The following is a 26386-nucleotide window of genomic DNA, read 5'->3' as shown; positions in this document are numbered from 1 at the left end:
AAAAATTACATAATTCTGGTAATAACATAAAATTTAGTGTATAAAGGTTTTAGATAGTTCTGCTCTGGACAAAAATTTAAGCATAACAAGAGGGCCATGATGGCCCTGAAGTCGCTCACCTGTATATAGGCCCCCGGACCGGGGCCAGTTTAAACCCCAGGGCTTTTATTTGAACAAACTTGGTAGACACCTATTATAAGATGTTTCATGCTAAACATCTAAGGTCCAGCTGGTCAAGTTTTTTCTTTACACATATAGTTAAAAACAATGACACACCTGGGGCAGGGCCAGTTTTGACCTAAGGGCTTTTATTTGAACAATCTTTGTAGACACTCACTAGAAGATGTTTAATGTTTAGTATCTAAACTCTAGCTATTTGGTTTTTTTTCAAAGAAGATTTTTTAAGTTTTTGCTATACACATATAAGAAAAATCAATGTCCCCCGGGGCGGGGCCAATTTTGATCCCAGGGCTTTGGTTTAAACATATTTTATTTAGAATATTTGTACATATGTAAATAACAACATAACAATAATTATAGATTTTGGCCGAAAGCAGAAGCTTATAGAAGCCATTATCTAAAAGCCATTATCTTTACACATATAGTTAAAAACAATGACACACCTGGGGCAGGGCCATTTTGACCAAAGGGCTTTTATTTGAACAAACTTTGTAGACACTCACTAGAAGATGCTTCGTGTTTAATATCTAAACTCTAGCTATTTGAGTTTTTTCAAAGAAGATTTTTTTAAGTTTTTGTTATACACATATAAGGAAAATGAATGACCCCCGGGGCGGGGCCAATTTTGACCCCAGGGCTTTTATTACAACAAACTTGGTAGACACTCACTAGAAGATGTTTCATGCTTAGTATCTAAACTCTAGCTATTTGTTGTTTTTCAAAGAAGATTTTTTAAGTTTTTGTTATACACATATAAGGAAATTCAATGAACCCCGAGGCGGGCCAATTTTGACCCCCGGGCTCTTATTTGAACAAACTTGGTAGACATCTATTAGAACATGTTTCATGCTAAATATCTTAGCTCTAGCTCTTTGGGTTCTTTAAAAGAAGATTTTTTAAGTTTTTACTATATGCATATAGGGAAAATCAATGACCCCCTGGGGCGGGGCCAATTTTGAACCCAGGGCTTTTATTTGAACAAACTTGGTAGACACCCATTAGAGGATGTTTCATGCTAAATATCTTAGCTCTAGCTCTTTGGGTTATTTAAAAGAAGATTTTTTAAGTTTTTACTATACATGTATGCATATAGGGAAAATCAATGACCCCCTGGGGCGGGTCCAATTTTTACCCCAGGGCTTTTATTTGAACAAACTTGGTAGACACCCATTAGAGGATGTTTCATGCTAAATATCTTAGCTCTAGCTTATTGGGTTCTTTAAAAGAAGATTTTTTAAGTTTTTACTATATGCATATAGGGAAAATCAATGACCCCCAGGGGCGGGGCCAATTTTGACCCCAGGGCTTTCATTTGAACAAACTTGGTAGACACTCACTAGAAGATGTTTCATGCCAAATATCTAAGCTCTAGCTCTTTGGGTTTTTTAGAAGAAGATATTTAAAGTTTTTTCTTTTGGTTGCCATGGCAACCAGAGTTCTGCATGGAATTAAATTCTTTGAACAATTTTCAAAGGTGACCACCAAAGGAACATTCCTGTGAAGTTTGGATGAAATTGGCTTAGTGGTTTATGAGGAGATGTCATTTAAAGTAAAAGTTTACGGACGGACGGACGCCGGACGAAAAGCGATCACAAAAGCTCACCCTGTCACTTTGTGACAGATGAGCTAAAAAATTATAAACTTATGCAAAACTGGCCTCTCTGGGTAACTAACCAAAATTACCAATTTCACAAGTGACTAATACGACACAAAATTCAAATCAGCATGAACATTAGGCTCAATGTCCGAAATCAATTTTCACAAAAGTTTTTTGCCCCGCCCAAGGAACAAGCAACCCATGGTTACTTTAGCGATGCTCTCTCTACTGAGTTAACCAGGCAAAGTTTTGGAGTTATGCTGCAAGAAAAACAACAACCATACCTTTCAAGCAAGCTACATATCCTAAAGCATTCCAGTGTTTATGATTGGCAGGTTCAAGTTGAATAGCTTTCTTTAAAGCTTGCACAGACTTCTCAGCCAATGATCTGGCAGATTCCCCATCACTACACTGTGATTGGTGGATGAAGTTGACCCCAAGGTCATGCCAGAGAGATGAGCATTCTGGGAGAACTTTAAGAGCTCTAATATAACATCTAGATAAAGAAAGAAATTGAAATGTACCCGTACCATTATAACTTTTCTTAATTAAAACTCATATTTACTTATTTTGATTCAACAAGGCATGCTATTTTTTTTTTTTTTAAATTTTTTTTTTTTGGCCTTTTTTGTCATCTTTTGTCATGTCCATATGTCAGTAAGTAAAAAGAAATATGAAAAATCTCAAGTTAGGTGTTTTGATGATTAGTATATGATTATCATGTATAAGTTTTGTGACAAATAATCTAAGTTCTTCTGCATTTTGTAAGTATTGTTCACTTTGGAGGAAAAGAGTATGTTGTTGATTTCAATGACCATTTCAAATAGTTTATAACAAATATCTCAATATCCCAGACAGGCCAATTCCAAATATAAAAAAAAACACCTTTAGTGCATACCTAGAGCCTAATTCAAGTGTTTCATGTTTAGTAAGTACTCCTTTATCTGGTTTCTCGAACCTGTAATCAATAAATCAAATTATAAGAATACCTAAATGACATATTTCTATTGTTTTTTTTGTGTAATATTTGAAATACGAACAGGAAATAGGCCACTCATCAGTGATTCTACTCGTTGTGATAAATTGTATCTGAAATAAGGATCCATGGGGCACAGGCGTTCTTCCTTCACCAATAAACTTGGATAATTGTCTTATGATCTTAACAGATCTCAGTCAGTGTGACATATTTATGTAAACTAACCAAATATAAAAAGGGCTTGTTTTCCATAGTAATAGCTTTAATTCACAAACAAGAGGGCCATGATGGCCCTGAGGTCGCTCACCTGTATATAGGCCCCCCCACCCCCAGGCCAATTTTTACCCAAGGGCTTTTATTTGTTTATTTGAACAGACTTGGTAGACACCCATAAGAAGATGTTTCATGCTAAACATCTAAGTTCTAGCTCATTGGGTTTTTTAAAAGAAGATTTTTAAAGTTTTTACTATACACATATAGTTAAAAACAATGACACCCTGGGGCAGGGCCAGTTTTTGACCCCCGGGCTTTTATTTGAACAAACTTTGTAGATATTTACTTAAAGATGTTTCATGCTTAATATCTAAACTCTAGCTATTTGGGTTTTTTCAAAGAAGATTTTTATGTTTTAGCTATACAAATATAAGGAATATCAATGATCCCCCCCCCCCCCCGCGGGCCAGTTTTGACCCCAGGGCTTTTATTTGAACATACTTGGTAGACACCTATTAGAACATGTTTCATGCTAAATATCTTAGCTCTAGCTCTTTGAGTTCTTTAAAAGAAGATTCTTTAAGTTTTTGGGGCGGGGCCAGTTTTGACCCCAGGGCTTTTATTTTAACAAACTTGGAAGACACTCATTAGAAGATGTTTCATGCTAAATATCTTAGCTCTAGCTTATTGGGTTCTTTAAATGAAGATTTTTTAAGTTTTTACTATATGCATATAGGGAAAATCTATGACCCCTGGGGTGGGGTCAATTTTGACCCCAGGGCTTTTATTTGAATAAACTTGGTAGACATTCACTAGAAGACGTTTCATGCCAAATATCTAAGCTCTAGCTCTTATGGTTTTTTAAAAGAAGATTTTTTAAGTTTTTACTATATGCATATAGGGAAAATCAATGACCCCCCGGGGCGGGGCCAATTTTGACCCCAGGGCTTTAATTTGAACAAACTTGGTAGACACTCACTAGAAGATGTTTCATGCTTAATATCTTAGCTCTAGCTCTTTGGGTTCTTTAAAAGAAATTTTTTTAAGTTTTTACTATATGCATATAGGGAAAATCAATGACCCCCTGGGGCGGGGCCAATTTTGACCCCAGGGCTTTTATTTGAACAAACTTGGTAGACATTCAAAAGAAGATGTTTCATGCCAAATATCTAAGCTCTAACTCTTACGGTTCTTTAAAAGAAGATTTTTTAAGTTTTTACTATATGCATATAGGGAATATCAATGACCCCCGGGGCGGGGCCAATTTTGACCCCAGGGCTTTTATTTGAACAAACTTGGTAGACACTCACTAGAAGATGTTTCATGCCAAATATCTTAGCTCTAGCTCTTTGGGTTCTTTAAAAGAAGATTTTTTAGTTTTTACTATATGCATATAGGGAAAATCAATGACCCCCTGGGGCGGGGCCAATTTTGACCCCAGGGCTTTTATTTGAACAATCTTGGTAGACACTCACTAGAAGATGTTTCATGCCAAATATCTAAGCTCTAGCTCTTAGGGTTGTTTAAAAGAAGATATTTAAAGATTTTTCTTTCGGTTGCCATGGCAACCAGAGTTCTGCATGGAATTAAATTCTTTGAACAATTTTTAAAGGTGACCACCAAAGGAACATTCCTGTGAAGTTTGGATGAAGTTGGCTCAGTGGTTTATGAGGAGATGTCATTTAAAGCAAAAGTTTACGGATGGACGGACGAACGAAAAGCGATCACAAAAGCTCACCCTGTCACTTTGTGACAGGTGAGCTAAAAATAAGCATAAAAGTAATATTTCAACCAACATCGCATCTTATGTATAATGTGAAAGTATTACCTGAAGTTTTGTGCAGGTAAAACATGAAGAATAGTACAGGCATCACCTATAAGCTTCCACAAACATGACATATCTGGACGTATTGTAGCTGCCCTGAAATAGTTATAAATAGACAAGTATTTAAATATTCCACTTGTATAACTTGTATATGGTATTGAAATTATAGCATCTAATATTGATATTTCTATACATCAAATATATTTCCTTTTTTCTTTATTTTTGAATATTTCTTTACATCAAATACATTTCCTTTTTTATTTTTGAGTTATTTTACTTAGTTCAAACACTACATAATTGAAGCTCAATTGTAGAAATAAAAACTTGTAGCTTATTCGAACCACCTTAGAGTCTGCTTGCCTTCCTGGAACTAACCAGTACTGATATCATATGAGGGCACATTGTTGTGACCACAGTGTGGCTTGAACCCATAATCCCTGGGTTTAGAGGCAAACACTTTAACCACTAAGCTGCTAATCCACTTTAATCATCATTTTTCTTGTTGGATAAACAAATATTATCTTTAATGACCTTCAACATTCTATCTCATGGGATCCTACATTTCAATAGCTTCTGAGTCATTCAAGAACATAACAGGTAAAAAGTAGAAAAAACATGTCAATTTCCTTAACAAAGTGCAATTTATGAAAAAACACCAAATATGCCTAGGGATAATATACCCAACACTGATTCCCTAGGCCCTAGTGTGTGTTTTGTAGTCATATGACACAATAGAGTATCATAAATAACATCAACTTTTAACAAGAGCTGTCCGTAAGACAGCGCGCTCGACTTTTTTAGTGCTTGCCTATAATACAAAACATTGACAGTTAAGGGCCATAATTCAAATAAAATCTTTGACAGAATTACCTTCTCCTGGACATGTTTGGGAATCATGATTGTAAACAAGTATTCCAACTTTCAAATTAATATCTCAAACAGTTCAGTCAAAAAGTGGACTGGTACTAAAAACTTAACCAAGATTCTAAGTCGATAAAAGGCCTTAATTTTTAAAACAAATCCTTGACAGAGTTACCTTCTCTTGCGTACAGATGGGGGTAATGATGTGAAATAGCATTAAAAGTTCCAAAGCAATATCTCAAAGGGTTAAGGCAATAAGTGGATTTTACCCATATTCAATGTATTTTCTAAGTCAAAAAGGGGCATAATTCTGTCAAAAACCTTGACAGAGTTATGTCCTCTTGTCTGTTGATGAAGGTCGTGATGGTAAACAAGTATGGTCAGTTTCAAAGCAATACCTCCAATGGTTTTGAAATAAAGTGAGGTGGTACAAAAAACTTAACCAAGCTCAATACACTTTCTAAGTCAACAAGAGCTGTCAGAAGGACAGCGCGCTCGACTTTTTTAGTGCTTGCCTATAAAACAAAACTTTGACAGTTAAGGGCACACAAGACTTTAACTTGGAATTTTTTAGTACAAATCAAGAAACATTTTCACAGAGTTATCTTCTCTTGCTTACAGAAAGGTCTCATGATGGCACATAAGAACTCCAACTTCCAAAGTAATATCTCAAATGGTTAAGTCAACAAGTGGACAAGAATGAAAATCTTAACTGAGTTTCTAAGTCAAAAAGGGCCATAATTCAAATAAAATCCTTAACAGAATTACCTTCTCCTGCCCATGTTTTGGGACCATGATGGTAAACAAGTATTCCAACTTTCAAATTAATATCTCAAACAGTTCAGTCAAAAAGTGGACTGGTACTAAAAACTTAACCAAGATTCTAAGTCGATAAAAGGCCTTAATTTTTAAAACAAATCCTTGACAGAGTTACCTTCTCTTGCGTACAGATGGGGGTAATGATGTGAAATAGCATTAAAAGTTTCAAAGCAATATCTCAAAGGGTTAAGGCAATAAGTGGATTTTACCCATATTCAATGTATTTTCTAAGTCAAAAAGGGGCATAATTCTGTCAAAAACCTTGACAGAGTTATGTCCTCTTGTCTGTTGATGAAGGTCGTGATGGTAAACAAGTATGGTCAGTTTCAAAGCAATACCTCCAATGGTTTTGAAATAAAGTGAGGTGGTACAAAAAACTTAACCAAGCTCAATACACTTTCTAAGTCAAAAAAGGGCCATAATTCTGTCAAAAACCTTGACAGAGTTATGTACTCTTGTCTGTAGATGGAGGTTATGATGGTGAACAAGTATGGTAAGTTTCAAAGCCATACTTGTAATACTTCTGAAATAAAGTGGGGTGGTACGAAAAACTTAACCAAGGTGTGACGCCAACGCTAACGCCGACGCCGACGCCGACGCCGGGGCGAGTAGGATAGCTCCCCTTTTCATAGAAAAGTCGAGCTAAAAAAGGGCCATAATTCTGTCAAAAACCTTGACAGAGTTATGTACTCTTGTCTGTAGATGGAGGTTATGATGGTGAACAAGTATGGTAAGTTTCAAAGCCATACTTGTAATACTTCTGAAATAAAGTGGGGTGGTACGAAAAACTTAACCAAGGTGTGACGCCGACGCCGACGCCGGGGCGAGTAGGATAGCTCCCCTTTTCATAGAAAAGTCGAGCTAAAAAAAGCCAACCTGTAATTATTACCTGCTGAGATGTAACACGGCCAGCTGGGCAGTATCTCTGGCACGTCCATGGAAGAACTTCCATAATAAAGACTTGGCAACTAATACATAGCTTTCTCCAACACCTTAAGTGAAAACAAACAAAATTTCCTTAACTCTTGTAATTTCTTTGTACAGTGGATTTGCCTTGCTTCGAATCTTAAGCAGTTACTCAAATTTTGAAGTGTTTCAATATCAAAATACAAATATGAAGATGTCAACACTTTAATGCTTAGTCAGAAAGCAGAAGTCATAAAGTAATGACTTCATGTATAATCATTAGCAAAAGCTTATATTTACATAATACATATATAATTTTGAACATAATAAAAGCAGATTAACATTCATTCAACTTTTTCGCATAGAGGTTGTGGAGAATATATTGAGGGTGATTATACCAAACCTTTTAAAGCAGGAACATAGTTAGGTGACTTCTCTAATATAATCTTGTATTCTTCTATAGCTTCTGTATATGTACCCAATGTCTGCTTTATAGATGCCATTCTACAAAATTCAACAAACTCTTAATTTATAAAAGGTAACATGTTATGGTTACAAAATATAAAGCCAGTATAAAATTTACAATAAATCTTAATCTATTGCAGAATTTATAATGTGGAAAAACGCAGGAATCTATAAACCCAGCTATTACAAGTGAAAGTACAAGAAAGGAATAAATGACAAACATATTATCATACATGTGACATCCCGGCGGGATTTAAAAAAATCCCGATATTTCAACACTGATCCCGATTCCCGATATTACAGCTTGAATTCCCGATATTTAAAAAAAAATCAACATAAAAAAATCAAACACAGCACCTGTATCTAAAATGTAAACCGTGCCTCCGGGCATTGATTGTTATCTGTCCATATCCTAAATTATAGCGGATTAAATGTTGAGTCGCTAATTGACAGCAAGGTGACGTAATAAACAGTTCCAATACCCAAAGTTATTCTCACATGTTTAACTTATCACGTGTCGTGTGTCAGTCAATTGACCTCTTTTGTAATTTGGCAGTAGGTATTACACGCTACGTCATCAAAACTACCCTGTAAATTTACATGTATGAATTCGGCTCAACCTTTGATTTTCTTTGATTAGTGCCGCACTGATAAAGATAAAAGGTGAGCAGAATCATTTAAAGTGGATCATTCAAAACCTGTTTCAGATGTCTAATTAACCTATTTTTAGTGAGTGGGTAATTTTTTGTTTTGTTTAGGAATTACACAATCATCGAGGCAAAAATGTGGATTTAATTAACGGAACGATTCTTGCATTTATATTGAGTCTTTTACTTATGTTACGTTATTTAACTGTCATAGTCTTATGTTCATGAATAGTTGTTGCACGTTTTCAAATAGCTTGTGTTTAATTATTGAATGACTGAAAAGACATTATAATTCTTCAAACTGAAAATAATGAAATGTGAAAGTGTGACTGTTTTAGAAATAGCCAGTATGACTACACTTATTTATTTATCTATTTATTTATTTATTTTTTTGGTGAAATAAATTAATATTGATAAACAAAAAAATCATAAAAAGTATTATCATTTAATGATTTTGAGGGTAATATAGATTCTTTGAACCAAATGCGCCAAACACGCACTGAAATTCGAGTCGATAAAAAAATCCAGTTTTGAGCCTCAAAATCCAGCTGAAAATCCAGATTTGGCCCATTTCATTGGTCACATGTATGTATTATTATTTTTGTGGTTTCAATGGTTTTTGAAGACATGATATTGCTTACATAGTCTTTATCGGAGATGAAAATATGCAAATACAATGTATAAAGTTAATAAAGTAACTGAAAAAGCAATGGTTTTAGTAATGTGATGTTGTTACTATAAAACTTTTACATCACAATAGTTTTAAAATTCAATTCACTGATCAATAAATAACAGCTCTCCCTGCTGTTACAGACATGCTCAATTTAATGTAAAACATTACTTACTGAAATAAACAGTACATGGAATCTGGACATAACTCTGATGCTCTGGTGAAAGCTTTCAACGATGCTGTAAAACTTCCTCTAGCTAGGTAAGCTTCCCCGAGACATTCCCATACATGACTGCAAATTTAAAAGTAAATAAGATTATAGAAATGAACTCCAGTTTTAATTCAAACTATATCATTTTTATTGAATTATACTCATATACAGTCTAAACCAAAATCCAATTGAAGTTAAAACAAAATTCAGTATTAAGAAAGCTTTTATCAAAACATGGGTTTAATCGTCATCATGCTGAATATATTTTAAACAGAAGTGTCCATCTTTTAGTCTGGACCAAACCATTTATCATTTTGGGGGGAAATTTCAAAATATATACTTATTGAATAGGAGCCAGTGCAGACCATAATATGCATGGAATAATCTACATATCAAGAAAACTTATCAATTAAAAGCACATGCTCTCAAATGAAAAAATGCAGGGTTGGTAAAGCAGATTCATTCTTTAAAGGCCAATTATGCCTCAGATAGGCAGGCTTTTATTTTCATTTCTCTTATTTTTGGTATACTTTTATAGTTCCAAAAAGTTACTCATTACATAAACCTTTTTTTTTCATCTGCTGCTTTTTGGCAGTAGAAACATTTATAGTGATTGAGTATTTTTTATATTTGAGGCCAAATTACTACTTGGTTTACATTTTGCTTCTTTTATGACACATTTCACATTTATTGCTACTTCAGGTTACAAGCATCGAACTTGCTAAAAAATCTTTATTTAAATGTTATAAAATTCATGTTTGTCCTTTCTCAAGAAGTAAAAATTTTGGTTTCTTAGGCATGATGTGCCTTTAAGAATACTCTGTAAAAGAGGTACTTACTTGTCTTTTGGGTCAGCTCTCAATGCAGACTGGAAAGATGCAATAGCTATAGAGGGATCCTCGTGTTTCACCTGGTATAAACCTAGACGTAACCACGCCCATTTAGCACTGAAAAACATTTCAACAAATATACAAGTAAAGATAGGAGTCTTATAAACTTTATACAATTACATGTATTGATGTAATTGATTAAATAATTATTCAATTTATATTCTTTAAAGGCCCATTAAGCCTCAAAAATGCAAACATTCTTATCATCAAATGCTTTTTAATTTTGATGTCCTGTTACAGTTTCCAAAAAGTTACTCATTTGCCATAAAGCTTACTTACCTTTTGATTCTTTTTGTTTTGTTTATAGAACAGTCATAGTGATTAACTATTTGGTATGGAAGGCAAAATGTCACTTTGTTTACATTTTGCCATTTTTAATCACAAAGTATTTCACATTCAGCACCATTTCATTCAAGAGATAACAAACTTACATGTTCTAAATCCATTATTACAACATTATAAAGCACATGTTTGCTCTTTGTTTGCTTATAAAAATTCAGATTCAATGTAATCAATAGTAATACTATAATCTCTAGCTATGAAGTATGGGGCATTTGGGTTCTTAACTTACCAGCCAGCACTAGCTCTTGTTGTTAAATTGGTCAGAATTGTATGAGCTTGCTCCTACAATATAAAACATAATTTGATGTCTACATGTACAGTTCCTGTCACAATAAATATTGTTGCCATGTACAATATACTACATATTTTTTGTAATAATTTAGATGTAAGGTCACTGTGAAAGTTAAATGTTCGCTTTTAGGTTTTGTTTGATTTTATGGTGCACCAACACAATTTAGGTCATATGGCACTGAAACAGAAAAGATGATTTTGGCTAACCTTAGGTGTTACAGACCAGAGGTCAAAACCACCTCACCTGCTGGAGCTTAGTTATGCATAGACTCCAATAATTCAAACCCATTTAGTCACTATTTATAATCACACAGGGATAAACAGTGTTTTACTTTAAGAAATATTTATCGCCTGTAAAATAAATATTCATATAATTTCTGCTTATAATTTATTTCTTTTGTCAAACTTTAACTGACATTGTTTAGCTCATATGGTGACTGTCCCACTTTACTGGTGGAAGACCTCAGATTTGCCTGTATGCATTTTTTCAAGTGCAAATGGGCACAGGAGAACAACATTCCCACAAGCTAGCTAAATAGCGTTCTCATATAAAAGAAGTTTCAGTTCCAAGCATGATTCATACACACGGTGATGAGGGACAAGTGGTTTGAAGTCACCGAAATTAACTAGATCAACTTGGTCACTGGAGAACAAGGTTTATGCTCAGATTTTTTTTGTGTGGTTTTTAATCAGAGGTAGTCTTTAAATGCAGGTTTGTCTGTTTTTTGTAATGATCTGATACAAGTCAGAATACCTCTTCTCCCTGTTGGTTCAGAATATCACACAGTGCCTCCCCCGCTTCGTCACTGTTAGGGTCAAGGTCAAATGCTTTCTGGTAACATTTACGTGACCTTGAACTGTCATCTGCTTGCTGACTGTAGTAATGACCTAGATACAGAAATGTCTCACAGTTGTAAGGATCTTGTTTAGCTGCCTAGAAAAATATACAAACAAACATAAATTTTGTCACAAAAAAGTTTTTTTCCTTGAGAAAAAAAAAATCAAACTTGAAGAAACGTTTTTGTATTTTGAGGATCACTTTTCGACAGGAAAGAAAATAATTTGTATATACATAATGTATATGTATATTTTTGTTATCAACTTACATTATACTGTAGTACAGATTATCTTATTCATTTTTTAATCCCAATAAGTCAATACAGTTTTAGTGTAAAGAGAAAAAGGTCATGATCCATTAATCTTGAACTAGGAGGCATTGCCATTAATACTAGGCTACGGCTTCTATTATGACACTGAATTTAAAACTAAAAAAGGCGCTGGTTCCATTACATAAAGTTATATGAAAGTCTGATGTCTTACAATTTAAGAAATAATTCTAACCTTTAATAAGATAGTGAAACATTCTTGTTTTCTGTCCTCTGTTTTCCACAAACATTTAGCAAGATTCACCTGGTGACTGACAGTTTCTGGTTCAATTTTTAAAGCTTTCTCAAACCTGAAATAACATGATAAAATGTAGACTATCAATTTTAATTAAATTGAAGAAAATAATTTTCAGAATGTGGAATAACCTTCACTAACATTAGACATTGAAAATGGCTGAAGTAAAATCTCAAGTTTGTTTAAACCAATAGATATTTAAAAAGAAATTAATTTTCACCTGGCACAAACACCCTGACCTGGAAAACACTGTATTACTGGACTTAACTGCAAACATAGGTCTTATACATGTTAATGGCTGAGAGGATAAGATCAGTGCTTGCCCACCACCTACCTTTGGGTTAGAATCCTGCATGGGATGCAATCTTTCTGAAAGATTGTCAGTCTGTCAGCCCTGACTGGTAAAAATTAGAAGGTCAGATGATTATATCTGTATTGGTTGTCGGACGATCTGGTAAAAATTCCATTTGTTCCGTGGTTTATGGAATCCTTAATGTCAAAAATGTGTGCCATAGATCTTTCATTCATCTCTATGCATAAAATGTCCAAATCTATGTCAATACATGAATGATATTGGCTTGTGTAAGGCAGGCATTGTGTCATCAGTCAACTTTAGTTGTGTGATTTTAAGTTAATATCTAATATCAAATAAATATCTACATGTACATGAAAGAGGAGCCATGGCCTAGTGGTTAAAGTGTCTGCCTCTCAACCCACGGATCATGGGTTTGAGTCCTTATTGGGTCACAACCATGTTTCTTCATATGACACCAGTACTGGTTGGTTCCAGGAAATGGACTCGAAAGTGATTAATATAAGTCGCAAGAATTTGTTGCGCAATCCAGCTTAAATAAATATGTTTAAATCTACATATTGCATACTGATTTACCTCAGGTATATCATTACACAAGATAGAAAGTATCAATATATGACATAATGAAAAGACTGTTATAGTATACCTGTCCGCAGCCTCGGTGAATCTGTGTTCATGTAATGCGATCAGACCTTCAAGGACAACTCTCTGAACACTCTCCCCAACTATACATGTCTGTAAGTTTATTTACTTATATTATTCTATATTTTATGTCTGTACCAACATATACCAGTATTTATGTACTTATACTTTGTATTTGTAGAAAATTAATTTACATTGACGTTATGCTCATTTTTTATGTCAAGTTGAGTTGAATAAGTGATATACAAAAGAGTGACTCTTATTATGGTGAAATGCCAATAACTGATAATGAAAATGTTAATAAAACCATGTAAAAACAGCCTAAATTATACAACGACTGCCCCACTCTTTTTAAAAATTGAACATTACTGAGAAATATTCATAGGAATTTCCATTGGTCAAGTGGATTATTGATTATGTTTTCATAGTAAATATACTATACACCAAGAGAAATGAGTTTCTGCTAAAATAAGGGCAAAGTTCCATACTTGGAAACTAGCACAAAATAACTTACATTACTACATCAGTAGACATGTTTAAACTTTTCATCCTAATCTAGTTGGACCCACAGGCATCTTAGATCTACTTACAGTCAGGAAAGCTATAAAGGTGTGACATCAAAATCAAACAAAAATCAGACCAAACTAGAAATGTGTCCATAGGACACAGGTGCCCCCACCGTGCCACTGTTCTGTCAATCTTATGACTCTAGGTCAAATATTTTTTGAAAACTAAAACTTTTTCTCTAAGTTAAGGGCAAGAACTTTACAAATACTGAATAAATCCACAAGCAAACCACAATTGTACATTATATAATAATCAATATTCATAGGAATTTCCATTGGTCAAGTGGATTATTGATCCCTTTTTCATAGTAAAACATACTATACACGAAGAGAAACGCGTTTCTGGTAAAATAAGGGCAAAGTCCCATACTTGGAAACCAGCACAAAATAACTTACACAACTACATCAGTAGACATGTTTAAACTTTTCATCCTAATCTAGTTGGACCCACATGCATCTTAGGTCTCCCTACAGCAAGAAAAGCTATAAAGGTGTGACATTCAAATCAAACAAAAATCAGACAAAAAAACAACATCAAAATACCTTTGCTATGTCTATCTCTCCTTGCTTTAAGTGTATATGTCCCTTCAAAAGAGATACAGTTTCTGCACCTATATCAAGTTCCTGTAATAAATACAAGAAGATCCATTTGCTTTAGGAATGTTTTTATCTCAGAATTGGATAAAAATCGACACAAAAGTATTAAACTATCATTTATGTTTTGGCCACAGTCTTTATCAGAATAATGATTTTTTTATCTTCATCAGTAAGAGATTTTTTTCTCTTAAGACACAAGTAAATCTATATTCACAAAAAAAAAAAGATTGAAATTATTTTTATTTTTTTAATTTACAACAGTTCAAAATCAACATTAAAATAACTCAAGTATTACTGTTTTGCTTTTTTTAAACCACATTTAATGCCTACATGTTTATTTATCCATTCTTTTACATAATACATGTACATTTGTTTTTTTTAAATTAAAGTAAAGAAATGCTTTTTTATCTAATTATTGATAACAGATGAGATCAAATCTATCATAATTTCCAAAATTTCTATATTACAAATATCTTACATTCTCTATTGTATCCAAGGCAACAGAAAGTGACAGTTTGTCCCCGACAGCAACAAGGGAAGTCACTCTCAACAGGTGAAAGCTTCTCGATATTTCTGTACTAGGCCTGGTCAAAATGCGATCTTTTCTCTGGAGTAATTTTAGCCCTATAAATAAAAAAAACAATCATTCAAATAATTTGAAGTAACTACTTTACTGATAAATCTGTACAAATGTATTTCAACAAAGTAAAATACATGAATTTCCTTATCTTTTTTTCAAAAAAAAGAAAAATAAATAAATAAAAATAATGATTTTACAGTATTTCCTTTTTTGATGCTGATTTTTAGTTAGTGAAAAAAAAACTTACCATGTTCACAATGGATCAAAACTTCATCATATCTATGTAAATGTTGGCAGGTCACTGCTTGGAAATATGGTAAACAAACCATCATACAGCTGTCTGGCACTGAAATAAAACAGCATAATTATAAACCCATACCCTGCTGAATTCATAGTGGACTTGTCCTGCTTTGAATTTGGAATTGCCCATTTCTTGTCTCAAGGTTTTGGATTTTAATATCAAAATACTAAAGCAGCTATCAGTGTTGCATGTCATTTTATTTTATTTTTGTTATTTTATTAAATTTTGTTGTTGGGTTTTTACATCGCAACAACACAGTATAGGTCATATAGCGACTTAACTGGTGGATGAAGACATCAGGTGCCTCTTTGTGCATCATATTATTTACTCTTTATTGTGAACTGTTTCACGCATGGAGTCCATAAGCTCACTGGATAGCCTTAACGCAACTTAAACAAAAGTCCCTAGTAGTATTCAAACCCAAAGTGGTAAGGGCAAATAGTTAAACAGCAACCTTAACAACTTGGTCAAAGAGACCCTAGTGATATGTCTAAATATATGCTCAATAGTGACTAATAAAACACATATTCTAAAAGCTTCAGTCACAACTAAGTTTAAACAAATATGTTAAGACCAAGCTAAACTTATATAATAATAGATCTAAAACCATTATCATTTTTTTACTTATTTAGAATAAAAATATTTTTTTTTATAATTTGACCTAATAAATTAGCTGAAATAATTGAAAATTTGAACCATTTACCTTGTTTAAATATATTTCTAGCATTATTGTATTCCTTCCTACAAAGAGCTACAAAACCTTGTGCAATCAGAGATATGTCGGTGTCACTGTCTCCTGTCTTACTCTGGTATAACTTCTCCTCAACTTCCCCACATGTACACATCTTCTCCTCACCTATACAAGTTATAATTAAACAATATCAAGATATGTAAAGGTGAAAATGGCTCACCCCTGAAATCTGAAGGGTAAACTACAAACACCCAACCCCTAAGGCAGATGAGTGCTATGTCACAAAAAGAATTTATCTCCCTTTGAAAAAACATCAGTTGCTTTAAATTCTAAACAAATCACAATAATGCAAAACAATTCAAATCTTTAAATCTTGTAAAGTACTTATCCAAACATTACAAAATTTCTTTTCTATTTCTTTTTTTTTCTCTATAATCAGGATTGAATTGATAGTGATTAATGGCGTGTTTCAACTTAACATTTGCATTATTTCATTTTTTTTACCAAAGAAGGAAAAAATAGTTTATCTAGCACAATGAACTGCTAATAATGGAAAATAATCAGTTACTCCACTAAAGCACAAGCTAATATTACATGGGTTTATATTTTTTGGAAAATTCCATGATTTAAAAAAATTCTTATTTTGGGGGGAAAGTTGAAAACAAACCTACCTATATGTAAAACCCCAGCAATATAAATGAAAAAAAACGGAAATCCCCCCAAAAACAAAATGAAAAATTCTTTGGGAACTTCTTGTTCAGAAAAATTTTGGGGGCTTTTAACCCTTGTTCTTTTCCCCTAAGGGTTTTTATTCTGGGAATGAAAAAAAGGAAAATTTGGAAAAAATTTGAAAAAAGATTAATTAAAAAAAGGAAAACATTTGAAAAAGGATTTTTAATAAAAAACCTCCATTTCCCAAGAAAAAAACCCCAAGAAAAAATAAAAAAATTTTCCCAAAACAAAAAAGGGGTTTTTTAAAGGGATTTTTCGGGGAAAAAAGGGGAAGAAAAGAAAAAAAAAACCCAACCTCTAAATAAACGGGTTGGGGCCTTTTTTGTTTTTTTCCTTTTTGGGTTTTGCTTTACAGATGGACAAAGACCTCAGGTGCCCTTCTGTGCATGATATGAAGCATGAACGGGCACCTGAGTAAACTGACGTTCCCATAAGATAGCTGGATAACTTTTTCACATGAAATAATCTGAAGTCCCTAATATGAAACCAACACCGGTGAAGGGCAAGTGGTTTCAAGTAAAGAACCATAACCAATTTGCCATGTACAAAAATAAATTATATAATACTCTATAACTGGTATATCTGGGGAGTTTTTTGGGTTTTTTTAAATAACAAAACATCCCCACAGACAATGTTACATTTGCGTCTAGTGCCAACTCAATATTTGGTTAAGAAAGGCTCACCTTGACAACTAGAGAGAGATATAATGAAATAATCTCCTCTAAACTATCATCATAAGTCTCTGTAGCATCTAGTACTTCCTTGGCTATTTCTAGTAACTGAAAAATAATTGAAACACATAAAATAATGCATGTAATTATATACTGGTATGTTTGTAAGATTAAAGCTACAATGTGTTTAAAGCTGTTGAGCCTTCAGGCAAGCCAAAACATTTCAAGAAAGTCAAACTTGAGAAAATAAAGATTTTTTAAAAAAGTAAAAAAAAAATTCAGTTAAAATTTACATGTAATGTGTGATTAATAACTGATTTTGCAGTATTTTTCACTGTATTAGTATACTTCTGCATTACTACCATATTTCTACTGCCATAATGAATGAAAAATGTACAAATCTGTGAAAAAAGCGATATTTTACTACTTTGTGATGATTTCTGCAAGCGTCTAGAGGTACAGCTCCAACACTTTAGTGAGTTAAATCCCTGCTTTAAGATATGGCTTTGTTATCTGTAGATTATTTCTTTTTGTTTTCTTGATTTTTTATTATCTCCATTTGAATGTCAGAATTATGTTTAGATATTTATTAATGGTGTAGCTATGCAGGATCTTACCAGAACGTTCATGGTTATGTTTTCATATTCAAAAACAGAATCTTATATGTAAGCCAAGTTCAATAGTATTATTTTTAAATTAAAAAGACATGGAATAAATATTTCAACTTTTTGGTAGTTTCACCTAAAAATTTTGTCAATACATTTCTACTTTATTTAAAATACAATGCCATAAAATTTAGAAAACAAAATTTCAACAAACTTCATTGTTCTTGTCTTCTACATTGGTCAACTTCAGTATATGGATGAAGACTACTTGCATCTCGGTTTTCTTTTGTACATCTTGCTCTTCTTTTATTGTATCTCTGTATATTCCAACAACCTAAAATAACAAAATACAAGTTTTTCAAGATACAGTACTACCTAAGCAGAGTAACACCCTTTGGGTGGTAAACTTTAGGTTGTTGCCGAAGGGTGTGGCTCTAGAGAAGTGTTTCTCTAAAAAAGTTAAATATATAGGGGAATATTACTTTGGGTAATGAGTAAAACTGTTGTTGTTGTTGTTGTTGTTGTAAGAAGGTAATTGCTCTTTATGCAAGGATAATGTGTTTGAGTCACAATTTAATCATGTTTTTTTTTTCTTTACACAAGTACTTTTCAGTTACATTAAGAAGAATTTAGAGTCATTAAAATAAGCTGCAATCTTCCTTCACAAGTGAGCTTAAATATATAATGTTTAAATCAATTCACTTCTTGTCATTCTTGACTTTTTCAAGTGAATTACTGTTTATGTCTAAAATACTTAACCAGGAATCAAGCTCAGGACATAAGGTATTCTGTCCTGCAGCGCTGATAACTGACCTCTTGCTACCCTGTCAGTTTTACACATTTTCTCCTCATTATGTGAACATTGGTTACTGTGATATACTCCCCTATGAATCGAAATTTGGTCTCCACTCAAATTTCTAATGGGTACAGGGATTATAATTGAATCAGAGTTTTATGCCATCACAGAGGCATTTAAGGCTTCAAATGTCACAGGATGAGAAAAATGTATAGGCTGACGGGGACTCAAACCCAGGACCATTGCAATCCTGCTCCTCAGCTCTAACGACTGAACTTCTCAACCTCTGATACAGTTTATCTTCACTACATGTATTATATTACAAAATAATAATTAGATACCTTTTCAAGCTTGGTACTGTTGGTATTGTTATCCACCAACTTTCCAAGTTTTAGTACAGTCTCAACTCTCTTGTCCCTATCACTGAAAAATTATACAAAACACTTTATAAAATAATATTTCTAAAAAACAAATATCCACATATTTTCTCAGCAAGTTTATTCATATCTGTACCATTTTATGCAATAATATTGGGATTTTGACTAAGAAATAAAGCTGGAACTTTGTCATTTTTTGTTGCCTAATCACATTTATGCTTAGTTTTATCAACAAGATGTCCATGATGGCCCTGAAATCGCTCACCTGTATAAAGCCCCCCCTCCCTCAGGAACAATTTAAGCCCAGGGGCTTTTATTTGAACAAACTTGGAAGACACCCATTTGAAGTTGTTTCATGAAAATATCTGACCTCTTGCTGTAAGATTTTTGAAGTTTGACCCGAGGGCTTTTATTTGAACCAATCTGGTAGACACCCACTAGAAAATGTTTCATGCTTAATATCTAAGCTCTAGCTATTTTGACTTTTTAAAAGAAGATTTTTAAGTTTTTACTATATACATATAAGGAAAATCAATGATCCTCGGGGAGGGGCCAATTTTAACCCAAGGGCCCTTATTTGAACAAAAATGGTAGACACCCATTAAAAGATGTTTCATGCTAAATATCTTAGCTAAAGCTCTTAGGTTTTTTTAAAAGAAGATTTTTGAAGTTTTTACTATATACATAAAGGGAAAAACAATGACCCCCTTGGGCGGGGTCAATTTTGACCCTAGGGCTTTTATTTGAACTCTAAACTTTAGCTATTTGAGCTTTTTGAAAGAAGATTTTTTAAGCTTTTACTATATACAATTAGGAAAATCAATGACCCCCCGTGGTGGGGAGGGCATTTATTTGAACAAACTTGGTAGACACTGACTAGATGATGTTTTATGCCAAATATTTAAGCTCTAGCTCTTTAGGTTTTCTAAAAGAAAGAGGAGATTTTGTTTATAGTAAAAGTTCACGGACGCCAGACGGATAAAAATGATCACAAAAGCTCACCATGGTGAGCTTAAAAGGTTTTGACGAAAGGACGCCCCGACAAACATGGGTTCCCACAAAATTTCTTTTCACTTTCCCGTATAAAAATTAAAAACAACATATTTAAAAAACTCTTTTAAAACATTTATGTGTACCCCGTTATAAGTTTTAAACTTAATAAAAAAAATGTTTTCACTGGGTTTAATTATGCCAATAACCTGCTGAACTTCCACCCTATTTAAATACTGTTTGACTGATTTAAAAACGGTCCTTTTAATATCATTTTCATAAATCAGGACTTTATATTCTGAAAAGTTAAAATACTGATTGAAAACCACAATGCTAAATTTCTCATTTTAAATTTTCTCATACACTTAGACACTTTATTAACTAAATAAACAACTGATATCTTTAAATGGTTTAAACTTGTAAATTTATTATCTTATCAGTGATGGAAGTTCAAAAATAAAAACGACCAAACTCCACATATCCAATATCAAAAGCAAAATATTTCTGTTTAAAAACTGTGAAACAATTTGAGGAATACTTTTTTTCCAAGGTACTTTATTTCTACTTAATTTCTAAATGTCTACAAAAAATGAATGTCTTCTAAAGGCAACAGCATTATTATCTTATTAAGGTATGAGCCCCCTAATGGGCACTATAAGGAACTATAAAATTGACAACATAGGTCAGTTATATACCTTAAAAGACACAAGAATGCAAAATTTAAACAAAGTTTACTGTATGGTTTACGAGCTATGGAGATTTTTCTAAAGTAAAACTTGGCTATAAGAAGGGCTCTTTTTCAGCAATGGGAAACTCTTATTATTCTATTTTATAATCATTATGAACTAATGTTTTCCTATAGAAATTTTTTAAGAAACAAATAATAGCATTCAGCTAACAAATGACCCAGCAAAATTATTGTTTCTACTCAAAATGTTTGAAATATATATATAAATGTTACCCAACCACCACCCATTTTAAGTAGTTGTTAGATCATTTTTCTACTTGGAGGGTCTTATTTAAAATATCCCTAAAATTTACTCAAATCAGGGGCTGTTTTCAAAGTTTGCATAAATTTTCTTAAAGGTATATTGGTTGCACTTGTCAAATATAAAATACTTTAACCGTCTAGTTTTTATTTTATTAGACTTTGAAAATACAAGGTACCATTTTTGATAATAAATTTGGCACAATTTAACCAATAAATACCAATAATAATTTTGTAATTAAAATGAAACACTTTTTTCTTATCAAGAGTGATCTGAGAGACACAAATAATGTACAAAGAAAAAAAAACGAAAGAAAAAAAGTTGCCTCTTCTGGGGCTTGAACCCGTGCCCCTCAGTTTCAATGCCCAGCCGATTTTAGTACTCTTCAAAGTGGAGGAAATGCATTAGGTGGGTCATACCTTAATATGCTTTTTTAAGGAAGTTTAATATATCTTGATACACAAAAATTTGATAAAACTTATGGACTTTTTTTCATGCCTTTTAATTATTTTTTTTTTATTTTTTTATTTGTAACAAGACTTGTCTGTGGACGGTTAGAGCAATCTACTTTACTCAGTGCTATATAATTCAATAAAATCAACAGAAATATATAGGGTATAATTCTGCAAATGTGATTAAAGCAGACTTACCTGCCCTTATGATAGTCTACTAGAATTTCAAGTTTAAAATGAATACACTGTTTGGTTATAAAATAATATTAGGATTATCTGCCCTTTTGAAAAGTAATATTGACTTTGCATGACAATAAACAAGTACACCAAGTTTGAAGTGAATAATAAGCTATCATATTTTTTTACACAAAGGTTAACCAATGTCCACATTATTGTTAATGCTTACAAGAGGGTCATGACAATAACTCCCCCTTTTTTCTTTGAAATGAGGAGCTAAAAATTGTGTATGTTATAACATTGTATAATTTGTTATTCTGTTCATCTGTTTTGCATGGGTGGATACTTTAAAGTGAAATAAAGTATTATTCATTCTTTATATCTAAATATTAAAATTATGTTTGAAATACACTTTTAAGCATCAGATGTACAGTTTTAAGTTAACAAGAGCCAGTCCAACACAGTAATGCCCCCCCCCCCCCCCCCCAATTGGTTTTGGTCACAGAGGAGTAGTTTCTTGTTGATATCTCTTGCAGTTTCAGAGCAATCTAGTGAAAGTCAGCTGCAAAATTATGCTAGCATTAAGATCTAACATTCACCCATCTTGTAGTCTTTCAAACAACCAATCATCAGCGAGCTTTCAGTATTTTGAAAGCCATGTGGTTTTCAGGATTTCAAGAACAAACATGACATTGTCCATATAGCTGACAAGTAACCTGGCAAAACAGTCTTGTCAATTAAAAATTGACTATTATTTCAAGTTTATTTATTACTTCAAACATATTTGTCTAACAAAAATCAACAATTTGAATAACCTGCGACGGATAACGGTATTTTGAAACTTCTTCTAATGCCTATCTGTAAAAACAGGTTTGATTGCATGGCTAAAAATAGCTTTCTCTCAAAAACCAAATTATTAAAAAGGCGAAACATACACAGTCTTCATCAAATCAACATGGAAGAAATAAGAAGATCTGAACTTTAGTCAGATTGAGTTACAGAGTTATGTACTGGACAAAGTGTGAATTCTTTTTTAAAAATGACAATTACTCAAACATTAGGCACAGCAAAGTTACAGTTGGGGCCTATGGGTTCTAGAATTATTGGTTGGAAAATATTTTGGCATCAATGTTACCTTGACCTTCAATATTTAAGACCTTTTAGATTTTGACCCAAAAATCAAAGAGGTCATGAAGTGACCAAGACAAATGCTTCTATGAAGTTTGAGTGCCAAGGGCCCATTGGTTGTCCAGTTATTAGTCAAAAACCATTTTGACAAGAAGTCTACATTGATTTAGGATAAAAAAGTAGTTTTCTTTTTAATTTTATCCTTTTTACCGATATGAAAAGTAAATAAAACTGATTATGTAATGGTATGAAGAGGTGGTTAGTAAGCCTGCATTGAACAAAGAAATATAAACAGAACTATCAACATGGACAATGTTTTAAAATACAAGATCACAGTTACCTTAACCTTTGACCTCTCAGCCTGAAAATCATAATGAGTCAAGACTGATGCACATGTGAAATTTGAGGGCCAAGAGCCTAAAGGTTGTGAAGTTATTAGTCAGAAACCAAGAGCCCCTTTATTGTCAAATTATTAGTCAAAAACTGTTTTGACAGCAGTCGATATGACATTCACCTTAAGCCCTGCACCTCGAAAATCAAAAGCGGTCAAATAAGAAATTAATAAGACTTTTCCATTGATTCAAATCATCTATGAATCTCAAGTTTTATGTACTCACTGAAGGACATTTGAAAAACATGCAATACATACGTCAAATGTTTTTTTTTTCTAAAACATTTTAGGTAAAACATGGCAGTCTCAGGAAAGAGAGCATCAAAACAATTTTCTTCATCAACAACATCCATGGCATCAGATGAAGATCTTCAAATTTACTGTCAACCTTGTGACGAGGAAGGAACTAGATGCCCTGCCGATGGTTACTGCGCTGACTGCAAGGAACACCTTTGCAACACATGCTTTAGAGCTCATAGGATAAACAAGTTTACCAAAAAGCATACACTTCTGGATGCAACAAGTATGCCTAAAGTTTTGCAGCAACCCTCAACATCCCTCCACACAGGCCTGTCGGATGACTTGACCTTGCCATGTGGTAAACATCCAAAAGAAATTATCAAGTTCTACTGCAATGATCATACAGAATTTCTCTGCAGTGTTTGTGTTACCCTTGATCATCAAGCTTCATCCTGCAAAGTCAACTATATACCAGACATTTCTGGTGATATAATAGACAGCAAAGAATATCAATTTATCTTGAATGCATTAAATACCACTTCTGACAAATTTCAACAGATATTAAAAGATGTCAAGAACATGACACACAAATCAAACAGCTCTCTCAAAGATGTCATAGGAGAAATTAAAAAGTTTCGGCAAGAAATCAACCAAAGACTAGATGAACTTGAAAGACAGGCTGAAAATGAAGCTAAAGTCATAGAACAAGAAAACAACAAACATCTACAAGCAGTAGAAACAGCATGTGAAGATATAACCAAATCTTTGAAGAAATCATCAGACAAAGTCAAACAGCTCAACAGATCAAAACAAGCTGACAAACTCTTCATTGATTTGAAACTTGCGGAGAAAACATAAAAGATATGGAGGGAAAACTACTAAAACTCTCATCGAATGATATCAAAGAGCACAACTTTCAATCAAATGATGTAATGTTAAATTTGTTTAAAACAGAGAAGTCACTGGGTACACTGACACAGATAACTTTAAATACAGAATGTCAACCTGAACAAATAAAGTGTAGACAATCTTCACATGAGGGAAATATCTGTGCGAAGACATCAAAAGATAAATGCAGTAGCTGGATAACAGGGATTACTCTGCTGACTCCCGATCTTCTTGTCATCACTGACTACTATAACCATGCTGTTAAGATGGTGGATACCAGCAGTCAATCTGTGTCTGATCAACTACAACTAGATGATAAACCATGGGATATCACCACAGTAACCAGTACTAAACTTGCTGTCACACTTCCTGACATAGATACAATACAATTTATATCAATCTCATCAAACAAACTCATAAAGAAGCACACTGTGAAGGTTGATGGAGACTGTCGTGGTATAAGCTGTTACCAAGGTAAACTTGTTGTGTCATTTCTTAACCCCGCAAAACTTCAGATCTCTGATATGAATGGCACTGTACTGACAACAATTGATGAAAAAAATATTTTCCAATATCCATGGTATATCACATGTAACAGAAGTTCAATCTATGTATCTGACTGTATCATGAAGACAGTAACAAGATTAAACTGGCAAGGTGATGTGATAGGTTGTTATAGTGGTATGAGTAATCCTAGAGGAATGTCACTGTCAGATGATGGTACTGTCTTTGTGTGTGATAATGAGAGACATGTTATAGAAGGGATATCAGGAAATTGTTCTACAGGAAAGGTGGTGCTGCAGGATCTGAAGAATCCAGTGGCTGTATGTTGGTGTGGAGAAACAAAGAAGCTGTATTATAGCTGTAATGCTTGCAATCGAAAAAATGACAACTTCCTTCACATCCATGACCTATCATAGACTTGAACAGAAACTTAGTTGAATTAAATCAAACAATGTCAGCGGTTCTTCAATATTAAAAAACTTGCATCATCCATTCTTCTGAAATATTAGCACTACACATGTTTTAAGTTTTGTCAGATTTTTTTTAATGTTAAAATCTTATATTATGAGTGATTAATGATTTAAGCAATCCTTTTGTTGTATTCTAATAATAGGTTTAGTGAGAAATAAGGAAACCAGTACCAGTCATGCTGGGAATACATGGAACAACAGGAGCACCTCAAGCATCTTTAATGCTTGTTCAAGGCAACAGCTATCAATAACAAAGGAACATAATTCCTAAAAGGATAATGTCCCTGGTCATACAATTGTGCATTGTGATGATAATCAAGTATTCAAGTTTCATGTTGATATTATTGACAGTTTTGAAATCATTCTACTTTATAAGAAAGTTTGATAAAAGTAAAAAAGGGGCATAACTCCAAAAGTATAGCTTAAAGAATAATGTCATTGTGTATCAACTGTGCTTTGATGACAACAACAACAACTACAAAGCCTTGAATTCTTTCAAAACAGACAAGCTAAAAATGAAAACTTTGTTTGTTTACATTGATAAATTGACTGTTATCGGTTATATCAATAAAACATTTCATCTTTTATTTTACAAGTACACTATGATATGATAAAACTGGTGAGTTTTCTTTTGTAATCATCAAATGCCCTGTTTATATTTTATGTTACAATACCTGCCCTGTTCCCAAGATTTTGTACTATCTATCATTTTATAACACTTATATTTAAACAGATTACATCAATAAATATCATTTTATATCACTTATATTTAAACAGATTACATCAATAAATATCATTTTATATCACTTATATTTAAACAGATTACATCAATAAATATCATTTTATATCACTTATATTTAAACAGATTACATCAATAAATATCATTTTATATCACTTATATTTAAACAGATTACATCAATAAATATCATTTTATATCACTTATATTTAAACAGATTACATCAATAAAATTAAGTATAAGCTGCTTGTTGTTG

General features: G+C 33.0%; 3 protein-coding genes across 4 annotated transcripts in view; 1 reads left to right on the top strand and 2 right to left on the bottom strand.

The window, feature by feature from the left end:
* The window catches only part of LOC132749632 (tetratricopeptide repeat protein 37-like), a 41316-nt gene extending 25168 nt beyond the window's left edge, over positions 1-16148 (bottom strand). Inside the window, exons 1-15 of the mRNA XM_060739477.1 lie at positions 15997-16148; positions 15240-15338; positions 14891-15036; positions 14359-14439; positions 13254-13342; positions 12235-12349; positions 11648-11827; positions 10832-10884; positions 10210-10317; positions 9335-9451; positions 7781-7881; positions 7361-7463; positions 4795-4887; positions 2676-2735; positions 2062-2273 (exon numbers count right to left, since the gene is read on the bottom strand). Of these exons, the coding sequence (XP_060595460.1) occupies positions 2062-2273; positions 2676-2735; positions 4795-4887; positions 7361-7463; positions 7781-7881; positions 9335-9451; positions 10210-10317; positions 10832-10884; positions 11648-11827; positions 12235-12349; positions 13254-13342; positions 14359-14439; positions 14891-15036; positions 15240-15338; positions 15997-16138 (1699 nt within the window). The 5' untranslated portion in view covers positions 16139-16148. The remainder of the gene's footprint in view (positions 1-2061; positions 2274-2675; positions 2736-4794; positions 4888-7360; positions 7464-7780; positions 7882-9334; positions 9452-10209; positions 10318-10831; positions 10885-11647; positions 11828-12234; positions 12350-13253; positions 13343-14358; positions 14440-14890; positions 15037-15239; positions 15339-15996) is intronic.
* The window catches only part of LOC132749631 (tetratricopeptide repeat protein 37-like), a 123748-nt gene that overhangs the window by 90009 nt on the left and 7353 nt on the right, over positions 1-26386 (bottom strand). For both annotated transcript variants that reach the window (XM_060739476.1, XM_060739474.1), the window contains exon 5: positions 19130-19211. In XM_060739476.1, the coding sequence (XP_060595459.1) occupies positions 19130-19211 (82 nt within the window). The remainder of the gene's footprint in view (positions 1-19129; positions 19212-26386) is intronic.
* Positions 20591-24880, top strand: LOC132749635 (E3 ubiquitin-protein ligase TRIM33-like). Its single transcript, XM_060739480.1, has 2 exons — positions 20591-20705; positions 23583-24880. The coding sequence occupies exon 2, from the start codon at positions 23590-23592 to the stop codon at positions 24388-24390; it is 801 nt and encodes a 266-aa protein (XP_060595463.1). The 5' UTR covers positions 20591-20705; positions 23583-23589; the 3' UTR covers positions 24391-24880.

This window comes from Ruditapes philippinarum, unplaced genomic scaffold (assembly GCF_026571515.1).
Source record: "Ruditapes philippinarum isolate M1 unplaced genomic scaffold, ASM2657151v2 ctg1735_1_1_1_1, whole genome shotgun sequence".
NCBI classification, from domain to species: domain Eukaryota; kingdom Metazoa; phylum Mollusca; class Bivalvia; order Venerida; family Veneridae; genus Ruditapes; species Ruditapes philippinarum.
This window is presented reverse-complemented; position numbering and strand designations above follow the sequence as displayed.